At 35.4% G+C, this 18,514-nt stretch overlaps 1 protein-coding gene across 1 annotated transcript in view; it reads right to left on the bottom strand.

Moving 5' to 3' along the window:
• MMP16 (matrix metallopeptidase 16) overlaps positions 1–18,514 on the bottom strand; it is a 167,173-nt gene that overhangs the window by 42,872 nt on the left and 105,787 nt on the right. Inside the window, exons 5-6 of the mRNA XM_005422879.3 lie at positions 4,520–4,681; positions 1,351–1,568 (exon numbers count right to left, since the gene is read on the bottom strand). Of these exons, the coding sequence (XP_005422936.1) occupies positions 1,351–1,568; positions 4,520–4,681 (380 nt within the window). The remainder of the gene's footprint in view (positions 1–1,350; positions 1,569–4,519; positions 4,682–18,514) is intronic.

The raw sequence follows: 18,514 nt of genomic DNA on the forward strand, positions 1-18,514 counted from the left end.
TTCCTCAACTTTTGAGTTTTAGTCATAAAAGACTGATGGTTCAGGACCTCCCAGTGTTTCACCATATGCCATCTATTCAAATTGAATGGGCTGACAGCCCTAGGCTGCAAAAATCCTTAGCTGTTTATTGAAAAAATATTTCCTGTCCATTGAATTGGGAAGTTAACTCAATAATTTTGAATGAATAAATGTAAAGCTATTTGTACATGTTTTTTAGATATGCTAAAGAAAGTGAAAGCCTGGATAGCATTGCTAATAAGGTTTATCTGGTAAAATGGATTATATAAAAAGAAAACACATACAGGAGAAATGAGTCCTATCAGAAAAGACAACAAAATTGAACAGGGAGCTTCATGTTTGGGACAAATACATTGTTTTTCCCTTGCACTTACACTATTGCTGAAGAGAAAATGCTTATCTAGTCACATGAAAGGCCCTTCTTCTCTATCTATAATACTGAAGATAAAAAGGATCCTATCACACATTTACAAAACAAAGATCTCACACTTCCTATTGCTTAAGCAAATGTGACACACTATTACTTCAAAAAAACCAGATTATCTTCTTGCTTGTTTCTGAATCTTTTGCACAACATTACCTGACAGGAAATTGGTTTAAGAGACTGAGCAATAATGATTCTGTAATTTTTTCTCCAACATTCAATGCCTTCTGGAAACCATACTGCAGATCATCCTCCTAAAGATACCTTTGATGTCCATGAGTCTCAGCAAAGTGCTTCTATTAAAAGATTGCCTTTCAGTTCAATTTGTTTATTCCAATTTGTTGTATATACACTACATTATCAGCTCAGAGCAAGAAGATGAATGGACATAAATAATTGCACATTTGCAGTAAGAATTTTATGGCAAAGACCTTTAGTAAGATATTGTGGTTTCAATGTAACCACAACACAATGACAAAATTCCTTTGTAAATGACAGATCTAATCATAAAGTTAAAATTATAGTTCCATGAAAAAAACCAAGTACTGAATTAACAGCATCTACTGTATGATGGCATGTAGCTGTATTTCCAACAAAACCATCCCTTATTATTCATGAATTGATTTACACTTTTTATCTTTCCATAACATATAGTATTTATTTACCCTTCCATTTTGAGGCATTGCAGTTTCTGCTGACATGAGTATTTTCTTAAAATAGAGCATTACAGCCATCCCCTGCTAGATGTTTAAGCCATGTGTATGTTTATTTTGAAATTTTTTTCTTGAACTTTCTAACTGTAAGCAGGCTGGGAATGTAGAGTCATGATGAATGAGAGTTTGCTTTATAAAAAAAAAAAGAGAAATGAAGACATTTGATGTAACACTGAAAACTTCACAGCCTCCTACCTTAAAAACAAACATTTCCCGGCGAAGAATAGCCAGAGTGTTGAAGTTCCCATCACAGATGTTAGGCTTGGCTCCGGGGTAGGAAGGTTTGTCACCAGTGGGTGGCCGGGGAGGTTTAGGTTGCCTGTCATTCTTTCGTGGGTCTGCTGGAGGGACTGAACGATGTGGGGGCACAGTTGGCAGAGGTCTTGTTGGTGGTGGTATCCTGTCAGGTGGACCTTTAAAAATACAGCAGCTGGATGTAATATACAAACCCACTAAAAGAAACATACACAACAAAACCAGCTGTAAGCTGTACAAACCCAACAGTGAAAGGAGAACGAAAAAGTGACCTGACATACCTTTCTGGTGTTACTAAATCATTCAATCATAGAATCACAGAATATGCTGAGTTGGAAGGGACCCATCAGAATGACTGAATCCAGCTCTTGGCCCTGCCCAGGACACCCCAAGAGTCACTCCATGTGCCTGAGAGCACTGTCCAAGTGCCTCTTGAACTCAGTCAGGCTGGTGCTGTGACCACTTCCCTGGGGAGCCTGTTTCAGTTACCAACCAGGCAGTGGTTATAAAGGGTATGAAGAATGACCACCAAAAACAAGGAAAATAATTAGTTTTGATTATCTAAAATCTTCCTTTTTGGAAAAACATTCTAATAAATCTTTCAAAGGATGCTTAGGCCACCATCATTTCAGATGAGAAATAGTTCAAAGCAAATTATTTACCAATTGAGTTCTGATAACAGCAAATTTTCTCTCATACAAAAAAATGAAAAAAGATCTTGTTCCTTATAAGATCATCATCAGACAACAAATTTTCAACATATATTTTTAATATATAGTCATCAATTCACACAGGCACATATGTAGCATACCTGCTACTTACTACTGACCAAATTTTTAGATTAAGTAATGTCATATTCCTTAGAGACAGGACAATCCCAGCTTTTCCCAATGTCCTTTGGTATGTACAGCAGCTCCTAAAACTGGGCCTCAAGTTCTGGGCATGTATACAACACACATACCCCATCACCCCCCTGCCATGATTGACATATTTTCTTCAAGTGAAAAACTAAAACTCTGTTGAGCAGTCTTAAAATATTTTTCTTCTTTCAAATATATTATTTGTCAAAATATACTGAGTTTTATGAAATTACTATCCAACTCATAGTTTCTCTACTTGCAACTCATCAAGCCATCCCAGACAGATACTGATCATAACCCTAAATGGCATACTGAATGACTTGAAATGGGTGTACTGAAAATGCCTGCCCCTCTCTACACATATCAGCAACATTTCTTTTTCATGGACAAAAAGATAAGAAGCTTCACTTATAGCTTCACGTCTGGAAACAAGATGAATGTTTTAATTTTTGCTCACTCTATTTAGGCCTCTCTCCAAATAATTTACATAGATAATACACTTTGACTTTAAAAAGAAATACTGTTTCTTTGACCACCTTCAGAAACAATTTTGAATAGTAAGACAACTCTAAAACTGCACAAATCGCATTTGAATTTCTGAGAATTTTATGAAAAACCACATACTGTATAAAAAAAAAAGATGGATTATGTACGGAAATCTTAAACTTGCCAAATGGTTGTCATGTGATTTAATAAGGCATTTATTTCATTCACAACTTTAAGACTTGTGACATTCATAATTTAAAGTTAATAACAGTATTTCAAGGAATACTGCAGACCAAAGTAATTATTTTAATAGGTGTGACATTTTTATTGAGGCATATGATTCCAGATCACATCTTGATTTTAAAGGGAGCAAAGGAATCAGTTTGCAGTAGCTTGTGTTGGAAAGTTTTTAACCCCAAATCAAAGTTTTTTTATGCCATTTGGTGGTGATGTCAGATATTACTTCCCAGGGGTAACACATTTCTCCTAATGTATAGCCCACAGCTGTTTGAGCTTAGCAGCTAGTTTTCAGCAAAATATTCTTGTCTAGCCCTTAAGTCTAGACTACCAACTTATGAGGTCATGAGAAACAACCTTCTCTCCAGCTAATCACACAGGAAAAAAACCCAACCAAACAAAACTTGATCAGCCAATCATTCTGAAATTGCTATTTCTGCTTTACAAAAATATCTATCTGTGCTTGTGAATATGATATTTTAAAATTCTTGTTATTATTACACCATGCAGTCTGCAGATTTCTAGTTTGCAGTACAGTAATTCTACATGATCATAGTTGTTTCTGGTAGGATGGACAAAGAAGGAATGGCCCTCACAATATTCAACATAAATACAAAAAACTAAACAGGAAAAACTGGAAGTACAGAATTTAATCCAGTGCAGATTTAATTAAGGAATATTGAGCAAGGAAATATCAAATTATATGCACTGAATAGAGAACATTAACATGGAGATACAACAGAATTTTCAATTCTGAAAATCAAATAAATCTTTAAAGAAAAAAAAACAAACTTAAAACTATTTAACATATATCAACAGAATCAAAGTCATTAAAACCAAAACTAAAGCTATGTCTTTGGAAGTTTAAGGGGTAGTAATATAGGAGTTAGTATTACATTCAACACATAATCACAATTACACTATTGTTAGTAATTTTTAAAAAATTTCAATTGTCTTGTTAAATGCAGAATTTATTTGTATCACATATATTTTATATCAGGCCATAAAATACCAAAATGAACATATTTTAAAGAAGTAGTCCCTCCTTTACCCTCTGTAGGGACTATAACACTATTTTGAGATCAATTTGTTATATCTATCATAAGAAAGGGTATTTACAGACCTCAGATTTTGAGAGAAATTTTCTGCATTATAACCGATAAACTGAGAAACAATCAATTCATCCAGTTACATGAGCTTGGACCCCTGTGTAAATAATCTTGTTATAGCATTTCTTTATATTTTCATAGTTTGGAATAATTTTGATTGAATTTTCTTTATGGATTTTTAAGACATTTAAAATTATTGTTCCAGATGAGTGCAGATTTGGATATAAGTTTTGAACAGTTAGAAAAAGAGTAAGAGTGTCCTCAAAATCTTTGGATGTTTTACTCACACAGAGACTCTGGCATAACAACTTGTGAAGTCCACACCAACGAGCCCTTTGGAGAAGTAATATGGCCAGGAGGACCTCAAAGTTACTCTAAACCAAAAAGCTTGTGTTGTCTGATGAGAACATGACATACCATATATCTTCTGGATGCCCTGTAAATCGTCATTAGGTAGTTTGAAGTTGTCAGTTTCCATATACTGGTAAAATGGAGCCATGATTGCTGTGGGGTCATTAGAGTGCTCCAAGCCCAGAGCATGTCCGAGTTCATGAACTGCAACTAGAAAGAGATCGTTTCCTGTGAAGAGAAGGAAAGGAAAAAGACCTTTGAATCCACAAAGCTAGTAAAAACTTAACACACATGGAGGACTCTGGTCTTGCAAGATGTTTTCACTGCATTTGACTTTCACAAGGTAATGCGTAGTAATTAATGGATCATCAAGGATAATGTGGAGAAAAGGCAGTTTTCTCTCTTTTTTTTTTTTTTCTAACAAAGAAACCATTATGCTATAATATATGGTACTCTTACAGCCATCATAAACATAAACCTTTTTTAATTTATATACATGGTAAGTGTAGGGTTCAAGTGTCATAGTTTATGTCTAGGCTTTCGTGCAACTTGTGACTCGAACTTGATGTTGCCACGAACCCAAGTAAAAATGCTTTCATCAAGACATAGTTCCAATAGGAAAATATCTTGGCTTTTTAGGTAAACTTCACAAACTGAAGACTAGGATAAACCCCACAGAGAACTTAGTCATTCAAATACCTGTAATCAGATCCCTGCTGACTATATGTAGATGTTGTCCATTTCTGAATCACTGTGACTGAAATCCTAATGAGGAAAATAGATGTCCTAATATATTCCCCTGTGCAATTCCTTGCAATAACTGTAGTTTTCTATTTAAATTCTAGAGCTTTTTTCATTTTTGTAGGACTAAAGAAAAACCCCAAAACCAAGCACTCACATTATAGACCAGTTTAATGTTGTTGTTATCCTCTTCTCAAAGTATCTTTAAATTTTTTATTACAAAGTATTAGATAAAACTGGAAGATTTTGCAGTAGAATATGGCACTCTTCTGAAGCAAACACAAATCAAAGCCAATGGGATCTTTTCTAAAAAAAGTTTCAGAGCTGGACCTCTATGGCATTAATTCTGTCTATTTTTGCTCATCTAAGATTTTGTTCTGCATATCTCTCTATAAGTCTTTCATACAGATTCTGTTGTACTTAACCTGTCACAAAATGAGATTTTGGAAAAGTGGTTTAGATCAGGAGGAAGATTCCAGTTGTCTGAAAAAGGTCACATCCAGAATATGGCTCATTTCACCACCTAGAGATGGGAAGAACCATCCTCCAGAAGTGGGATCCTGTCCTGCTGACAAGAGAAGTACTCTAGATCAGCAGCTTATGCTGACCATCTAATTTTTAAATGCTGAATTCATGTGAAACTGGTGTTACCTATAGTAAGTAGCTTGTTGTTGAAAGTATAAATAATGAAAGGCTTGTGCTGTGGCCTAATAGTCATATATTGGTTAGGAATATATGCTCAATATATTGGTTAGGAAAAAATGCTCAACCTTAACTCTTATCCTATAAGCTTTAGATTCTTTAGGGATAGACAGTTATTTTCCACTGCTGGAACTTGATCTGGAAGTACTTTTAAAATGTCAGTTGTAATCCTATCATGTTGCATCAGCAACAAAATTGCATGCATATACATTACAGAACTTTGAGGACATAGTTGACAGTATTTCAATTTCTCAAGCATTTCCTCTTGTTGACACAATAAAATAAACTTTATCCAAAGTACATATGGAATAGGAAACACTGGATGCCTTCACTAGGTGTATGAAGCCATGCTGATGTCTGTAAAATAAATTTTTGAATGAAATAATGAAAACAGACACAAGTAAAACTACGTGCTTAGTTCACAGTCTTCTCACTTCTGATTCGTAATTTGAAAATATGACAACTAAATGTTCTTGATCTTCCATTCAAAATAACTGCGCAAAAAAATCACATCTTTCAAAAATTAATGTGACATAATGTGCTTTTACAAATGAGAAGTTTATCCTATCATTTATAATTATGTGTTTTCCAGATGAAATGTTTTATGACAATATTTTTCTTGGATGCAGCTCTTTTTACAGCAAAGCAGAATCTCAATGTGGTGTTTCAATAGTTTTGATAAGCCTGACTGTCCTGGTGACAAATGCTCTTGATATCTGAATCTGGTCTTCTAAATGCAGACAAAGATGATCTTGACAATCTCTCATATGAATAATACACAGCTTCTGGAGCTAACATCAGCATAGGAAGTGATGCACAGAAGGAACTTTGTAAAGGTTTTCATTCTGCACTTATAATGGAATAATTAATGTAATTTTAAATAATCGTAGGATTAAGATGGAAAGACAGAAAAGAAAAGCATGTTACTGTACTACAGCTTTCATACTATAATGAAAAGTCTCACATTATTTTTCAATTCTATTCTGAGTTTTGTGAAAGTTCTAAACTAGGCTTATTAGAAGGCAAAATTTCTTTCCCTGGTATTAACTTGAATATTTAAGAAGCAACATTCTTTTCCTTTTCAGATCTTCTGAAAGCAAATTTCTTTCCTGTACCTATGCTTCCTACATCATAACTAAGAATATTAACTAAGTCCTATATTAAAAATGCACTGAAAAGTTTGCCACAATTTATTTACTGTATTATTTTCAAGTTATTTGGAAATAAGAGTATTTATTCCACTTGTACCATTAGGCTTGTTACTGTCAGTAGATGAAACAGTTTTTTACATGTTATACCTCTACTTTTTGAGGCAGGAAGTCTGGGAAGTTACTTAGTTATATTTTCTAAAATTTCAAGAAACCACAGTTAATCAACAGTCTTGGAAGATTCTACTTCTTCTATTTGTGCCAGTTATGGAATACATGAAGAATCAATACATCCTTTGATTCTAAGTCCTTATTGAGTCCCCTTACAGATTTATAGCAGTTTCTACATTTTGCTCCTTGTTGATCTGAAAGAGGTGAAATACATAGTAAAAGAGAAATAAATAAAACTGACTTTCAGCTACTGACATATCCTCTTTCCAGAATCACAGATAATGAGCATATGGTAGAGCACTTCTACAGCAGTACTAAGGGACAGTGGGACCATGTCAGACAATAGATATTATGCAGGGGCTGCCTGTTTCTCCTTTCATCTTTTGGATAGGGGAGATTATGTAAAAAGAAAACAAAAACAAAAACAAAATAAAACAAAGCAAAACAAACCCAAATCAAACAAAAAACCAAAAAACCAAACAAACCAAAAACCAAACCAAACCAAACCAAAACAAAACAAAAAAAACCCAAAAAATAGAAAACCAAAAAAAACCCCAAAAACCCAACCCAATCAAACCAAGGAACCAAAAACCCTCAAACATTCCATTCAGTGTCTGACTGTCCCTCTGGATTCAGTCATTTCCACCTCATGCAATACAACTTGTAGCCATCAGGAGAGCCATTAAGTGTGGCAAAGGCGGAACAGCCCTTGAGCAAATGAATAAGGGGGAAGGGAGAAGGTCAGAGGAAAGAGCTGGGAGAATAATATTCTTGCCTGGGGTGACAATGATTTAACAGGGAACATATTTTCTACTCGTAGCCAAATAGCCCCATTATTCATAACAATTTCCATCAAGAGTCATGATTGTCTCCAGGGCATCCTGAATTTGAACTGACCCAAATAACTTACTGCAATTGAAACTCAGGTTTAAACCAGCCCAAGATGAGCTGTCTGAGTCCAGTACAGGTAGAGTCTTATTACTATCTGAGTTTCCATCCTTTTTGCTTTGCATACGATTAGATTTCTCTAATTAGGCAACAATTATTCAGTGCCTCTTTGCTTTAGGGAGCAGACTTGCCCTGAGTACCTCAAAGTTACTGTAAAAAGCTCCTGAGAATGCAGAAGGACAACCCTCTGTAAGTCTTGCTCTTTTTTTCAAGGCTGCACAGAAGTGTATTTGAGACAGCAAGGTCGATGGTAGCCCACCTTCAATTCCTTGGTCAGTACTCTGAATAGGCTGAAATGTACAAACAAGTGAGCATTCATATTCAGGCTGGCTTTGCTATCCTATCCATATTGGGGAGTTTTTACATTTTCAGTTGCCACCGTTGAAAGTCCCAAATCATTTTGTATTTCAGTATACATTATTCAAGTAGGACATATTTCAGTCCACATGGCAAAATGAAGCACCATGACAAACCTGAACAAGTCATAACAGAGTTAAAATGCATTTGGCTACAATGATTTTTAAAGCAAATGTTGCCACTGAAGATATACAATGGTGAGTATTCATTGTCACAGTCTCAGTTGCATCTTGTTGTATACCCACAGAGTAGTAGAAAAATATTGGAAAATATATTGCACAAGTCCAAAACTTGTGTGTCTCTATTCTTGTGTTCCCATTAGCACGGAGATTTGGAATAGAATGGCTGTAAACTCAAAAAGTTTGTGATTGTTTTTTAATTTTATCTCAAGTTTGATATCACAAGAGAAGAATAAAAAGATACCGTGTGTAAAGAACTAAGATAAAATTATTATTTTTATACTGACACTTTTCTCTGAGGCTATAAACTATTTTAGGCACTAAATCTGCCTGACTTTACAAACACTGCCCAAACTCCAGAATATAAATATGTATTAATATATCAAATATTCAACAACCAGCAGTGTGGATCATGTTGTATGGGGAAGCCTTTCCCTGTAGCTAATATATACACTATTTTTCACAAAATAGTGAAAAATAGTGTATATATTAGCTACAGGGAAAGGAAAATATATTTCCAATATTCTGTAGCTATATTAGCTACAGAAAAACAAAGCTAATATGTTTGTCCACAGTAAGCTATTAAGAAAACCTAGTTCTGAAGATAATAATTTCCATTTTAAATGGTATGTGAGTTCAATTTATAAAAGCAATAACTTAATGGCTTAACATGTGACCTCAATTTTGAAGACTTCTCCATCCCAAGGAAAAGAAAATGAAACCCTAGAAACTGAATTTTAAGTTACAAACAATTGTAAAAATACAAAGATATTTTATACATAGACATATACTTTTTCTTCCAAAGACTATTTTCTTTCAGTTTTCATGATGTAGATAGATGTTTTCTAATTACAGTCACATCAAACTGAAATTTAAATCTGCAGAAGACTTCTATTATAGTCCTGTTACAACAAGACAGTGTCTCAAAGGCAAACTTGCAATTAGTCAGAAATATTACACACACACAAAATACCTATTGGTTTTGGTTTGATGTATGCAGAATTTTCATTTTCATTATTCTGTTCCTTTGTACCACCTGATGCATCCAAACTGCTGAAATGCTACAAACTGTGGAGTAAGAGCCTTACTCTACATAGCACACCAAAAAAACCCCACACAAAAAAAAAAAAAACACAAAAAAAAATCTTTGTTACCTCTGTTATTATTATTCTTTCCAGACAAGCCAGAATTTTGAAGATGCTATTTCAACAGTCAGTCATAAAAGCAGATTCTTTCTTTCTCTGACCTTATTACAATAGAGCAGAACCGAGCAAATATATTATGCATGCACTTACATAAGCACCATATATGTATATATATGCTATATTGAGAGTATACATGGGCCTAAATATAAATCATAGGAATACTCTTACCCAAATAAAGGTGCTACCTTTTCCAGTCCAAGAAATCATATATAGTTGTGTGACATCATCTCAGACTTCTGCCATTGGCACTAAAATTTGGTAGCTAAATGTTTATTTTGGAAAGCGAGTTTTGCTAAAAGATGGATGGAGCACCTTTGAAAAATTAAGAACAAAACTACTTTTTTGTCATTTTAAATAAAAGCGTATCATACAGAGCATATCCACTTTCTGCAGGAACTTAGCTTATCTATTTTTTGCACACTTTATTTTAAACAATAATTTTTAAATAATATATCTATATATTTAGGATTTTTCATTGTGAAAAAATCCAGTGACATAAAAATGTCTTCTTTCACCCTATTAATACATGAAATGCATAATAAACTCCTTTCCAGTAAGCTTAGTGAGGTATATATATGTGTGTGTGCATATATAGATATATATATATATCTATATATGCAGACAGGACAGGAGGTACAGACAGTTTGTTATATACAAAGTCTGTTCTAATTACAATGTCTGTAATTTAGAATACCTACACCCATATGTGTATATTTTTGATAAACTATTCTATTTTAAAAAGATTAACAGATTAGTGTGAAATTCAAAATTGCTTGCTTGAATTTTGACAAGGCCACATTACTACAGAGCAAGGCTGTCCTCAGGTGACTCAGATCATTGATGAGATATGATGAGAACATTTGAGTTTAGTGGCCTGTGAGTCTATCCTGGCAGTGCTTTACTGTTTCTGCATATTTTGGGCAGAATTTAGAAGAAGTCAGAAGCCCATTTTCTTTCATAACACATATCAGCCTATACTTTAGAGTCAAAGACATGCAAAAGACATGAATTTCTGACTTACTACTTAGATCTGTTGTTACCAACAATATTCTACAACTTTTAGTAAATTGCTTGAAATGGGTGGAATTAATTACTTTAGGTATTCTTAAATTTCTTTTTATAAAAAGCATGGATATAAGAATATTTCCACTTTTTTCTCACCGATTCAATCACTAGTACTGAAATAATTTGCAAACCATTCTGACAAATGAATCAATACCAACTTCCCCAAAGAGAGACAAGTGAAGTAGCTAGAGATGATCCTAGGGGAGGCAGAGAAGACATGAGAGCTTGCTTCAATGTGTTCTTTCTGAAAATATGATGCTTATGGCTTTATTTCATGCTTTGAGGAAACCCTGCTGTGGCAGGAAATCTAGCAAACTAAACAAACTCCTACATTTATGTTGAATCTCTAGCTCCTGGGATCAACTTCTTCATCACTCAGGTCCACTACTGAATTTGTATATTATTCTCCAATGGCATTTTCATTCTACTAGTAATAAAGCCATATTGATGAACAGAATGAAAAGAATTTATTTTGGGTGTTTTCATGGTTGTGTTTAGACAATGACTATCTTAAATAAATTTGACTTTTAATGGAATTTTGCATTTTGCTAGAAAAGGTCTTCATATTACAAATGTTGCAAATACTGTAATAGCCTTACCTATTTGTACTCTTTCCTGTACTTTCTTTGTTTCTGTTCTTATTTTTTAGTGGAAAAAAAAAGCTAGAGAAGTACTTAAAACTGCTTTCTGAAGGCTGGGAAAATGAACACATGTTGGGATTGAAGATTTGGATGTGTACATGAAAAGAGCATGTATCACACAGTCCTCATCTGTTCTCTATGTCTGGTCCCTGTGGGTCACTCATGTGAAGGGAATGAACACCTTTCTACCACTCCAAAGTGGCACTTTGGGTGAGAATAAATGCAAGAGAATTTTAATTGTGCATGAGGCTGTACTAAAATTGAACCCTTGTCTTGACAAAAAAATTGTAGGGTTTGTCTCTAAGCCACTCAGCTAAAGTGCAGGTTTGTTAACACGATGGCTTCTTTTGTTTTCTTTTTATTAATTTACCCCTAGGTTCTGTGTGTCCTCCTATGAAGAAATAGTCGTAAATTCTAGGAGGAAGCTCAAAGTCATACTGCAAATATTCACAATAGATGTAATCTGTAATGGGGCAGAAATCACAGAAGCATAGAATGGTTTGGCTTGGAAGGGGCCTTGAAGACCATTCAGTTCCAACCCTCCTGCCATGAGCAGGGACACCTTCCACTAGACCAGGCTGCTCAGAGCCCCATCCAGCCTGGCCTTAAACACTTCCAGGGATGGGGCATCCACAGTTCCTCTGGGCAGCCACCTTTTAGAAATCTGAAAGAGTCCCAGAGATGAAATCCCCTCAATGGAACGCACACAGAATTCAATTTATGTGTAAATCTTGTGTTGGCTAAATTTTTGTTTGATAAATTTTTTTACCCTGTACCAGTAAACTACTGAGATTAATTATAATACCATCTAAATTAGCTCACATTAAATCCACCAAAATCAGGTTATTATTTTCATCAGTATACCATTGTATCTTAACATAGACACAAGACGTTGAGAATTTTTAAACAGCAACATGGTGGTTTGTACATATATATATATATGTAAGGTTTTTATATGAACAATTCTTCCTTCACTGTTACTTGGCTTTTTTAAATTCACATTAAGAAAAAGTCAAGATGGATTTGTCAATGATTTGGGCCTTTTTCATTAAACTGATGATAAAAAGAAGTGGGAATTTTGAATCCTAATTGGCAAAGTGATTAGAAGAAACAAAAATCATTAAAAGTTCTCTGATCTGAAAAGAAGACAAGTTTTCTAAGAAGTCTGCAGACTTCAAAGAGAAACCTGATCCAAGTGTGCACCATATTTTAAATTGAGACAACTTCAAACTGGGGATCGTGTATGCAGAGAATGTGATAGAAAGACAAATCTGTTACTTAGGTCTTACTTTGTTAAAATTTACTGATATGAAATGCTCTGATCTGTTGGAGAATCTGCTGCTAAGATCCCAGGATTCTATATCCATACAGCTGTATGCCCTCCCAGCTAGAATTCTAGGCCTTTCCAGAACACAGGGAATATGATCAGTTCACACTAGTGACTCTTGGCACTTGTTTGCATGGAGATGACTGGGCCCCTGCCATGGAGGGGCAGCCTCCAGATGACAGATTGCAGAGGGCAGAGCAAAGGGTACTGGAGAGGACAAGACGGTCAGGCAGCCCAGTCATACTCCTGGGCCTCCCAGCAGAGGAAAGACAATGCAAGAATTTTCTTAGGAAGGAAGATAAAGGCAGGAGTTCATTGCCCCTGGCAAAGCACAGGAGAGATTGGACATGAGAATGCAGGCCAGGGCAGAAGTCAAGCCTAGAACTTCCTCTTCTCTGAATTAGAAGCTCAGCAGGACCCCAGGCTGGGGCAAGAGCAGTGGGCCGCAGCAGGAAGAAGGGACAGTGCCAGAGGCTCCATGTTTGATGGCGCTCAGACCAGAACTTCCACACTCAGGAAGGCTGGGACCACATCTCTGCAAGCCACAATGGCCAGCCCTGCCAGCATCACAAGTGATGATTAAAAACAAAAAACAGCTAAGGAGTGACTGTTGATTATATATCTATTTTATTTGCTAACTCATCCTGAAGCTCAGGCCCTACTACTTTTGCTGCTTCTGCTAGCACTGCTAGCTGGAGCACAGTTAAAAACATTAATTCATGTCTTTACTGGATCTTTAGCTTCCTGAATATCCCATTTCCTGATACTAACATAGTTTCAATCTCTAAACTGCATCACAAGAAAGGTGCTCTGTATGATTCTTAGAAATGGGAAACTAGAAGTATGTTTACACATTACCGTACTACCAACTTTGCATTCTAAATTTCAGAGGCACAACCCACTTGTGAATTACAATATTCAGACCAATATGAGTGTTTGTCCAGCCATACCAAAGGGCAGGGAACAGCCTATGCCTGCAACTGCCCTTTCTGACTGCTATACTGAACTGCTCCCAAAACAGCCACCGCTGGGGCTGGGACAGATTTCTTTTGACCTCCAGTTAGTGCCACTATTTTGAAGCTCTTATCACTACAGTTTCCCTCTAATCTGAAACGGCATGATTCAACATCACTAGTGCAAGTTATCTAGCTACTCAACGCTGTAACACAAATGTCTCTACCTGCACCTCTCACAGCAAGAGATGAGAAACAGGTATTTCAGAACGTGATCCATCCAGTTTGTTTTAGACACCTACCTCAGGATGCAACAAACCTTACCCAGGAAGGCAATATATCTCTCCTATAACTCTAAAGGGACTCCATGAGATTAACTCAGACACAAACATCAACATATGGTCAGATTAATTCTACCCCCTCAAGTCTTCTGGCTTTTGACTTAGGTCTTTTCTTTTAAGTCACTGGCAAAACATTAATTATAGAAGTACAGGACATGGACTTAAGTGATATATGTACAAACCCAGGAAGTACTTATCATAGGCTGACTTGAAGGAGAGACTTAAACCTTAAAAAAAAATCAGACAAAAAATATTTGGAACAAAAAATGTTGCTCTTTTAACTTATCTGGTTTGTTGTTTTTTTTTTTTCCTGCTTTCATCTTTTTTCACAACCTAATGTTTTAGCTGTATATGTTCCCAGCTATTGGTGTTACGTCTTCAGCACTTTTTGGAACCCAAACTGTTAGGAAGAATTCTAAATATAGATAAAAACCATTTTGGCCTCAAGAACAAATATTTTGGGCATTTTGAAGTGAAGAATTGTCAGGAAAAGCACAAATTATACTCTAGACTTGAGAATGCTATTGTAGAAAATCTTTCATTAGTTAATTATATACTATTCTTAAAATTCAGATATAGTATTATCTTATATTTTAGGGTTATCTACATCATTCTACTTTTTCAAAATGCAGTGTATTTCTGCTTAATAAATAAATATGTAATTAAATATGGAATTACTGTATAATTCTTGTCTTGTTCTCCCAGAAAACCATGACAATGTCCATATTAATTGGCAACATGATTTTTCAGATTTTCCCCCTAAACAGGCAGCGGAAATGAGATGGCAATGCAGTAATAATATTCTACAGAGCATCTTTGGTATTTCCTAAATCTATCTTGAAGGAAAAGTCTCCATTAAGTGGCCTTAGCAACAAATGGAGGCTTGAGGAACCCTGGATTCCACGAGAGTTGGAATGCTAAGCCTGATGCCTGCTTTCAATGACTGAAATGTCACTTTCTGTCTGAAGGGAGAAATTTAGGTTCATAGATAATGCCTCTGTCCTAAATTACTGCTTCTAGGAGACCAGACTGAAAAGAAAATTAAATAATTTCAAGCCATTCATTCATTAGATGATTTTCTAGTTGTAAACTGCTTTTGACTTATTTGCAATAATAAAGGGAATTTTGTCTCTCTTTTTTTTTTTTTTTAACTCAACATGTTTGAGATATAGCTTTTCACAAGTTCTTCAAAGCAAATAATCTTTCAAGAATGTGAAATTCAGTCTCTGGTGTGAAATATCATAGCTCTTAAGGCAGTTCCTCTATTATTAGCACTAATATTAGTTGGTATCACACATTTTAAAGAAATATTGCCTTATGGTGGGCTGATGGTAAACACTTATAAAATGCATAGAGAATAAGAATAAAAAGCACTGGAACATGGGATTTTTTTTCCTTTTTTCCCCATTCTCTAAAACTTTCTGAAACATATAAGTTATATGAAGCTCTCTTAGATTCAGTACTCAAAATCTGTTAAGCTTCTTCCTAAAAGGAGGAAATAATAAGGTAGGAGTATTTATTTGTTTGGTTGGGTATATTTTTGTATATGTAGTGTTAGGGGGGTTTTTTGTGTGTGAAAGGTTGTGGAGTCATAAAAACAATCATGAAAGTGTTGGCCCACATTTTATGCTTGGATTCATTTAAAATCTATTTGCTTGAAAAAAAATGGCTTCCCAATGATCTTTTCTCATATACTGCAGGGGGAAAATGAGAAAGACAATAAGAGAAAATGAAGCCAAAAACTCCAACACGGTTATCTTCAACTTATTAATCACTACAACAAACATTTTTCAACTAAATTTCCCTATGTAAACTCGTTTCTCCTAATATACTTGTATGAGGGTCTGATTAAATTAATCCATTTTGCTAGATAAACTTGACTTCATTGTTGCATAAACAGTTGTTTGAGACAATGACATCTTTAAAATAAAAAAAAAAATAAAAAAAGAAAAGAAAGGCAGAGGGGGTTTTTTTCAGTGCTTTTAGGTGCAAATGCTGCCAAAATTGTCTGCAAGGACCCATGCTGCCTTTCAGCTAGATGTTTCCTTGGCAGCAGAGTCGATGTAACAGACAATGTGAACTTTCCTCATTTATTTCCATGCAAAGTCAGCCAGATCCGCTTTAACACTTTTCATTAGCAGTTTAGGATGGGCTGGCTGATCACAAACCGAGGCAGATGGCAAATGCAAGCAAGCAAGCAAGTTCTGCTGGCCCTGGTACGTGGGAAATAACCTCCAGTTGCAGTTTGAATGGATAGTTGAGTTTGCAGCTTCCCTAACTGCTCCACAAAGGATTGCAAAGATCTCTGTTTACCTATGCCACGATGGAAGCAATATGCAACTCGGTGGCTCGAGCTGTGCTGCCTTTTTGGTTCGCAGCCTGCATCAGGACTGTCTCTAGCAATTATGCTACACTTTAAATACCACCTTGCTTCTATGGACATGAAAAGCATGATGAAAGATGTGCATCTTGGTCTACAATCCCACTGCTTTAATTAAGAATATCACAAAGTCAATTCTCTTACCATATTCCTCAGCCTCTCTTTTAGTTTGCATAATAGGGTATATAGAAATGCTAGGCCAAGAAAGAAGCTGAGAATAAGATATTACACACTGAGAGCCCCTGGGATGTATTAAAAGCATCCCAGTCAACATGGGGCTGGATTCATCCACAAGACTGCTTTCACTGACTGCCAGTTTTAAACAGATTTCCCTTTTAAAAACATGCAAATGAAGTGCTTTCCTCAAAGCCATAAGGGTATTCCACAAAAGCAAAATCCTCCCCAAAAATTATAAAAATGAGGTGAGTACTTTGCCAACAGTTCCCATTTTCCATCATCTGGCTTCCAGCTGGTAGATGGGGTCCAGCAGACAGATCCTCTTCTATCTGCATAGTCCTATGTCCAATGAATGAGTCCTCACAAGCAGCCAGGGCCATTTATGATTTTTTGATCATTTCCCATCTCTTCAATAGCTGAAAGGGATTTTTCTGTTCTTCAGTGCAGCTTTGCATACCATGATAATATTTTCAAGGATACTTTTTATGCATCAGAGGCTGGATATCTGAGAGTTAAGATTTTAGGTACGATCTTGGAGTGACTGGACATGGGACAGGTGCATATCAGCAAGTATAATCCAGGAAGGTTTGGAAAGTTTGAGGACAGAGGATGTTCTAGCAGCACAAAATGCACTTACTGATAAGGGAAAGACTGGTTTCTTTTTAAATACTGAAAATGTTGTGGTTTAGTGACAGAAAGTATTATTTGTGTTAATTGATTTCTGAATTAAATTGGATTTCAGGGAAAATGAAGAAATTAAAAGAAGCAATCATTATTCAATATGCCTGCAACTTCCAAAGCTCCTTGAAATATTGTCCTGGCATCTTTATCACTGTGTAATATTATAAATGCAATAGTTGGGTTTTGTCATATTTTATAATATTGCTAATTCTCTCATTTTGCACTCAGTTTCAATTTAAAATTGAAGTTGTACTTCCTTAACCTTATAATTGTATATAAACAAGGCTGCAATTCCACAGTCTCAGTCTCTTTGTCCTGTAAACAAGATATGACAGAGGCCCATAAAATATGAATGGAATAGATAAAATAATTAGAAAATTACTTCCTTACAATATGGGCATCCATCTGTCTAAAAAAAAAAATCAGAAAGAAGAAGCCTTTCACGTCTGCTTAAACTACAGGACATATTGTCACAGGATGTTGTGGATACCAAATGCTTACGTGAGTTCAAAAAGAGATTACACCGATTAATGAAAGGAAATCCCTCACAGGCTACTAAACACAAAAATATGGCCTGTGCCTCAGAAATTCAATGAGCCACAGATTACTGGAAGCTAAGAGGGAATATGCTGGGGTTTTACTGCCATATGTTTACCCTGCTCTTATTCTCTTCTTTAGGTATCTGTTAATAGCTATTAACTGGAAATAGGATATTTTGTAGGATAACCTTTGATCTGAACCCACTTTTGCAATTCTCTATTTACAAGCACATACGCAAGTACTATAAAATAAAAATTCAAATAAGATATTAATCTTCTACATAGTTATCGTAGTGCAGAACTAGAAAATAAGCATTTGACAACTGGAAGGTCACACTGCTTGGTTACAGATCAAATTTGATGTTGATAATTGCTTATTAAAAAAACATACATAATCAATCAAGAGCACTATGCTTTATGAAATTAAAGCCATGTTAACATTGTAATACAGAGCTTCCTTTGATCTGAAATGCTTGGCTTCCTTTATATCAAGCCACAGCATGAGC

This window comes from Geospiza fortis, unplaced genomic scaffold, assembly GCF_000277835.1.
Source record: "Geospiza fortis unplaced genomic scaffold, GeoFor_1.0 scaffold7, whole genome shotgun sequence".
NCBI lineage: Eukaryota > Metazoa > Chordata > Aves > Passeriformes > Thraupidae > Geospiza > Geospiza fortis.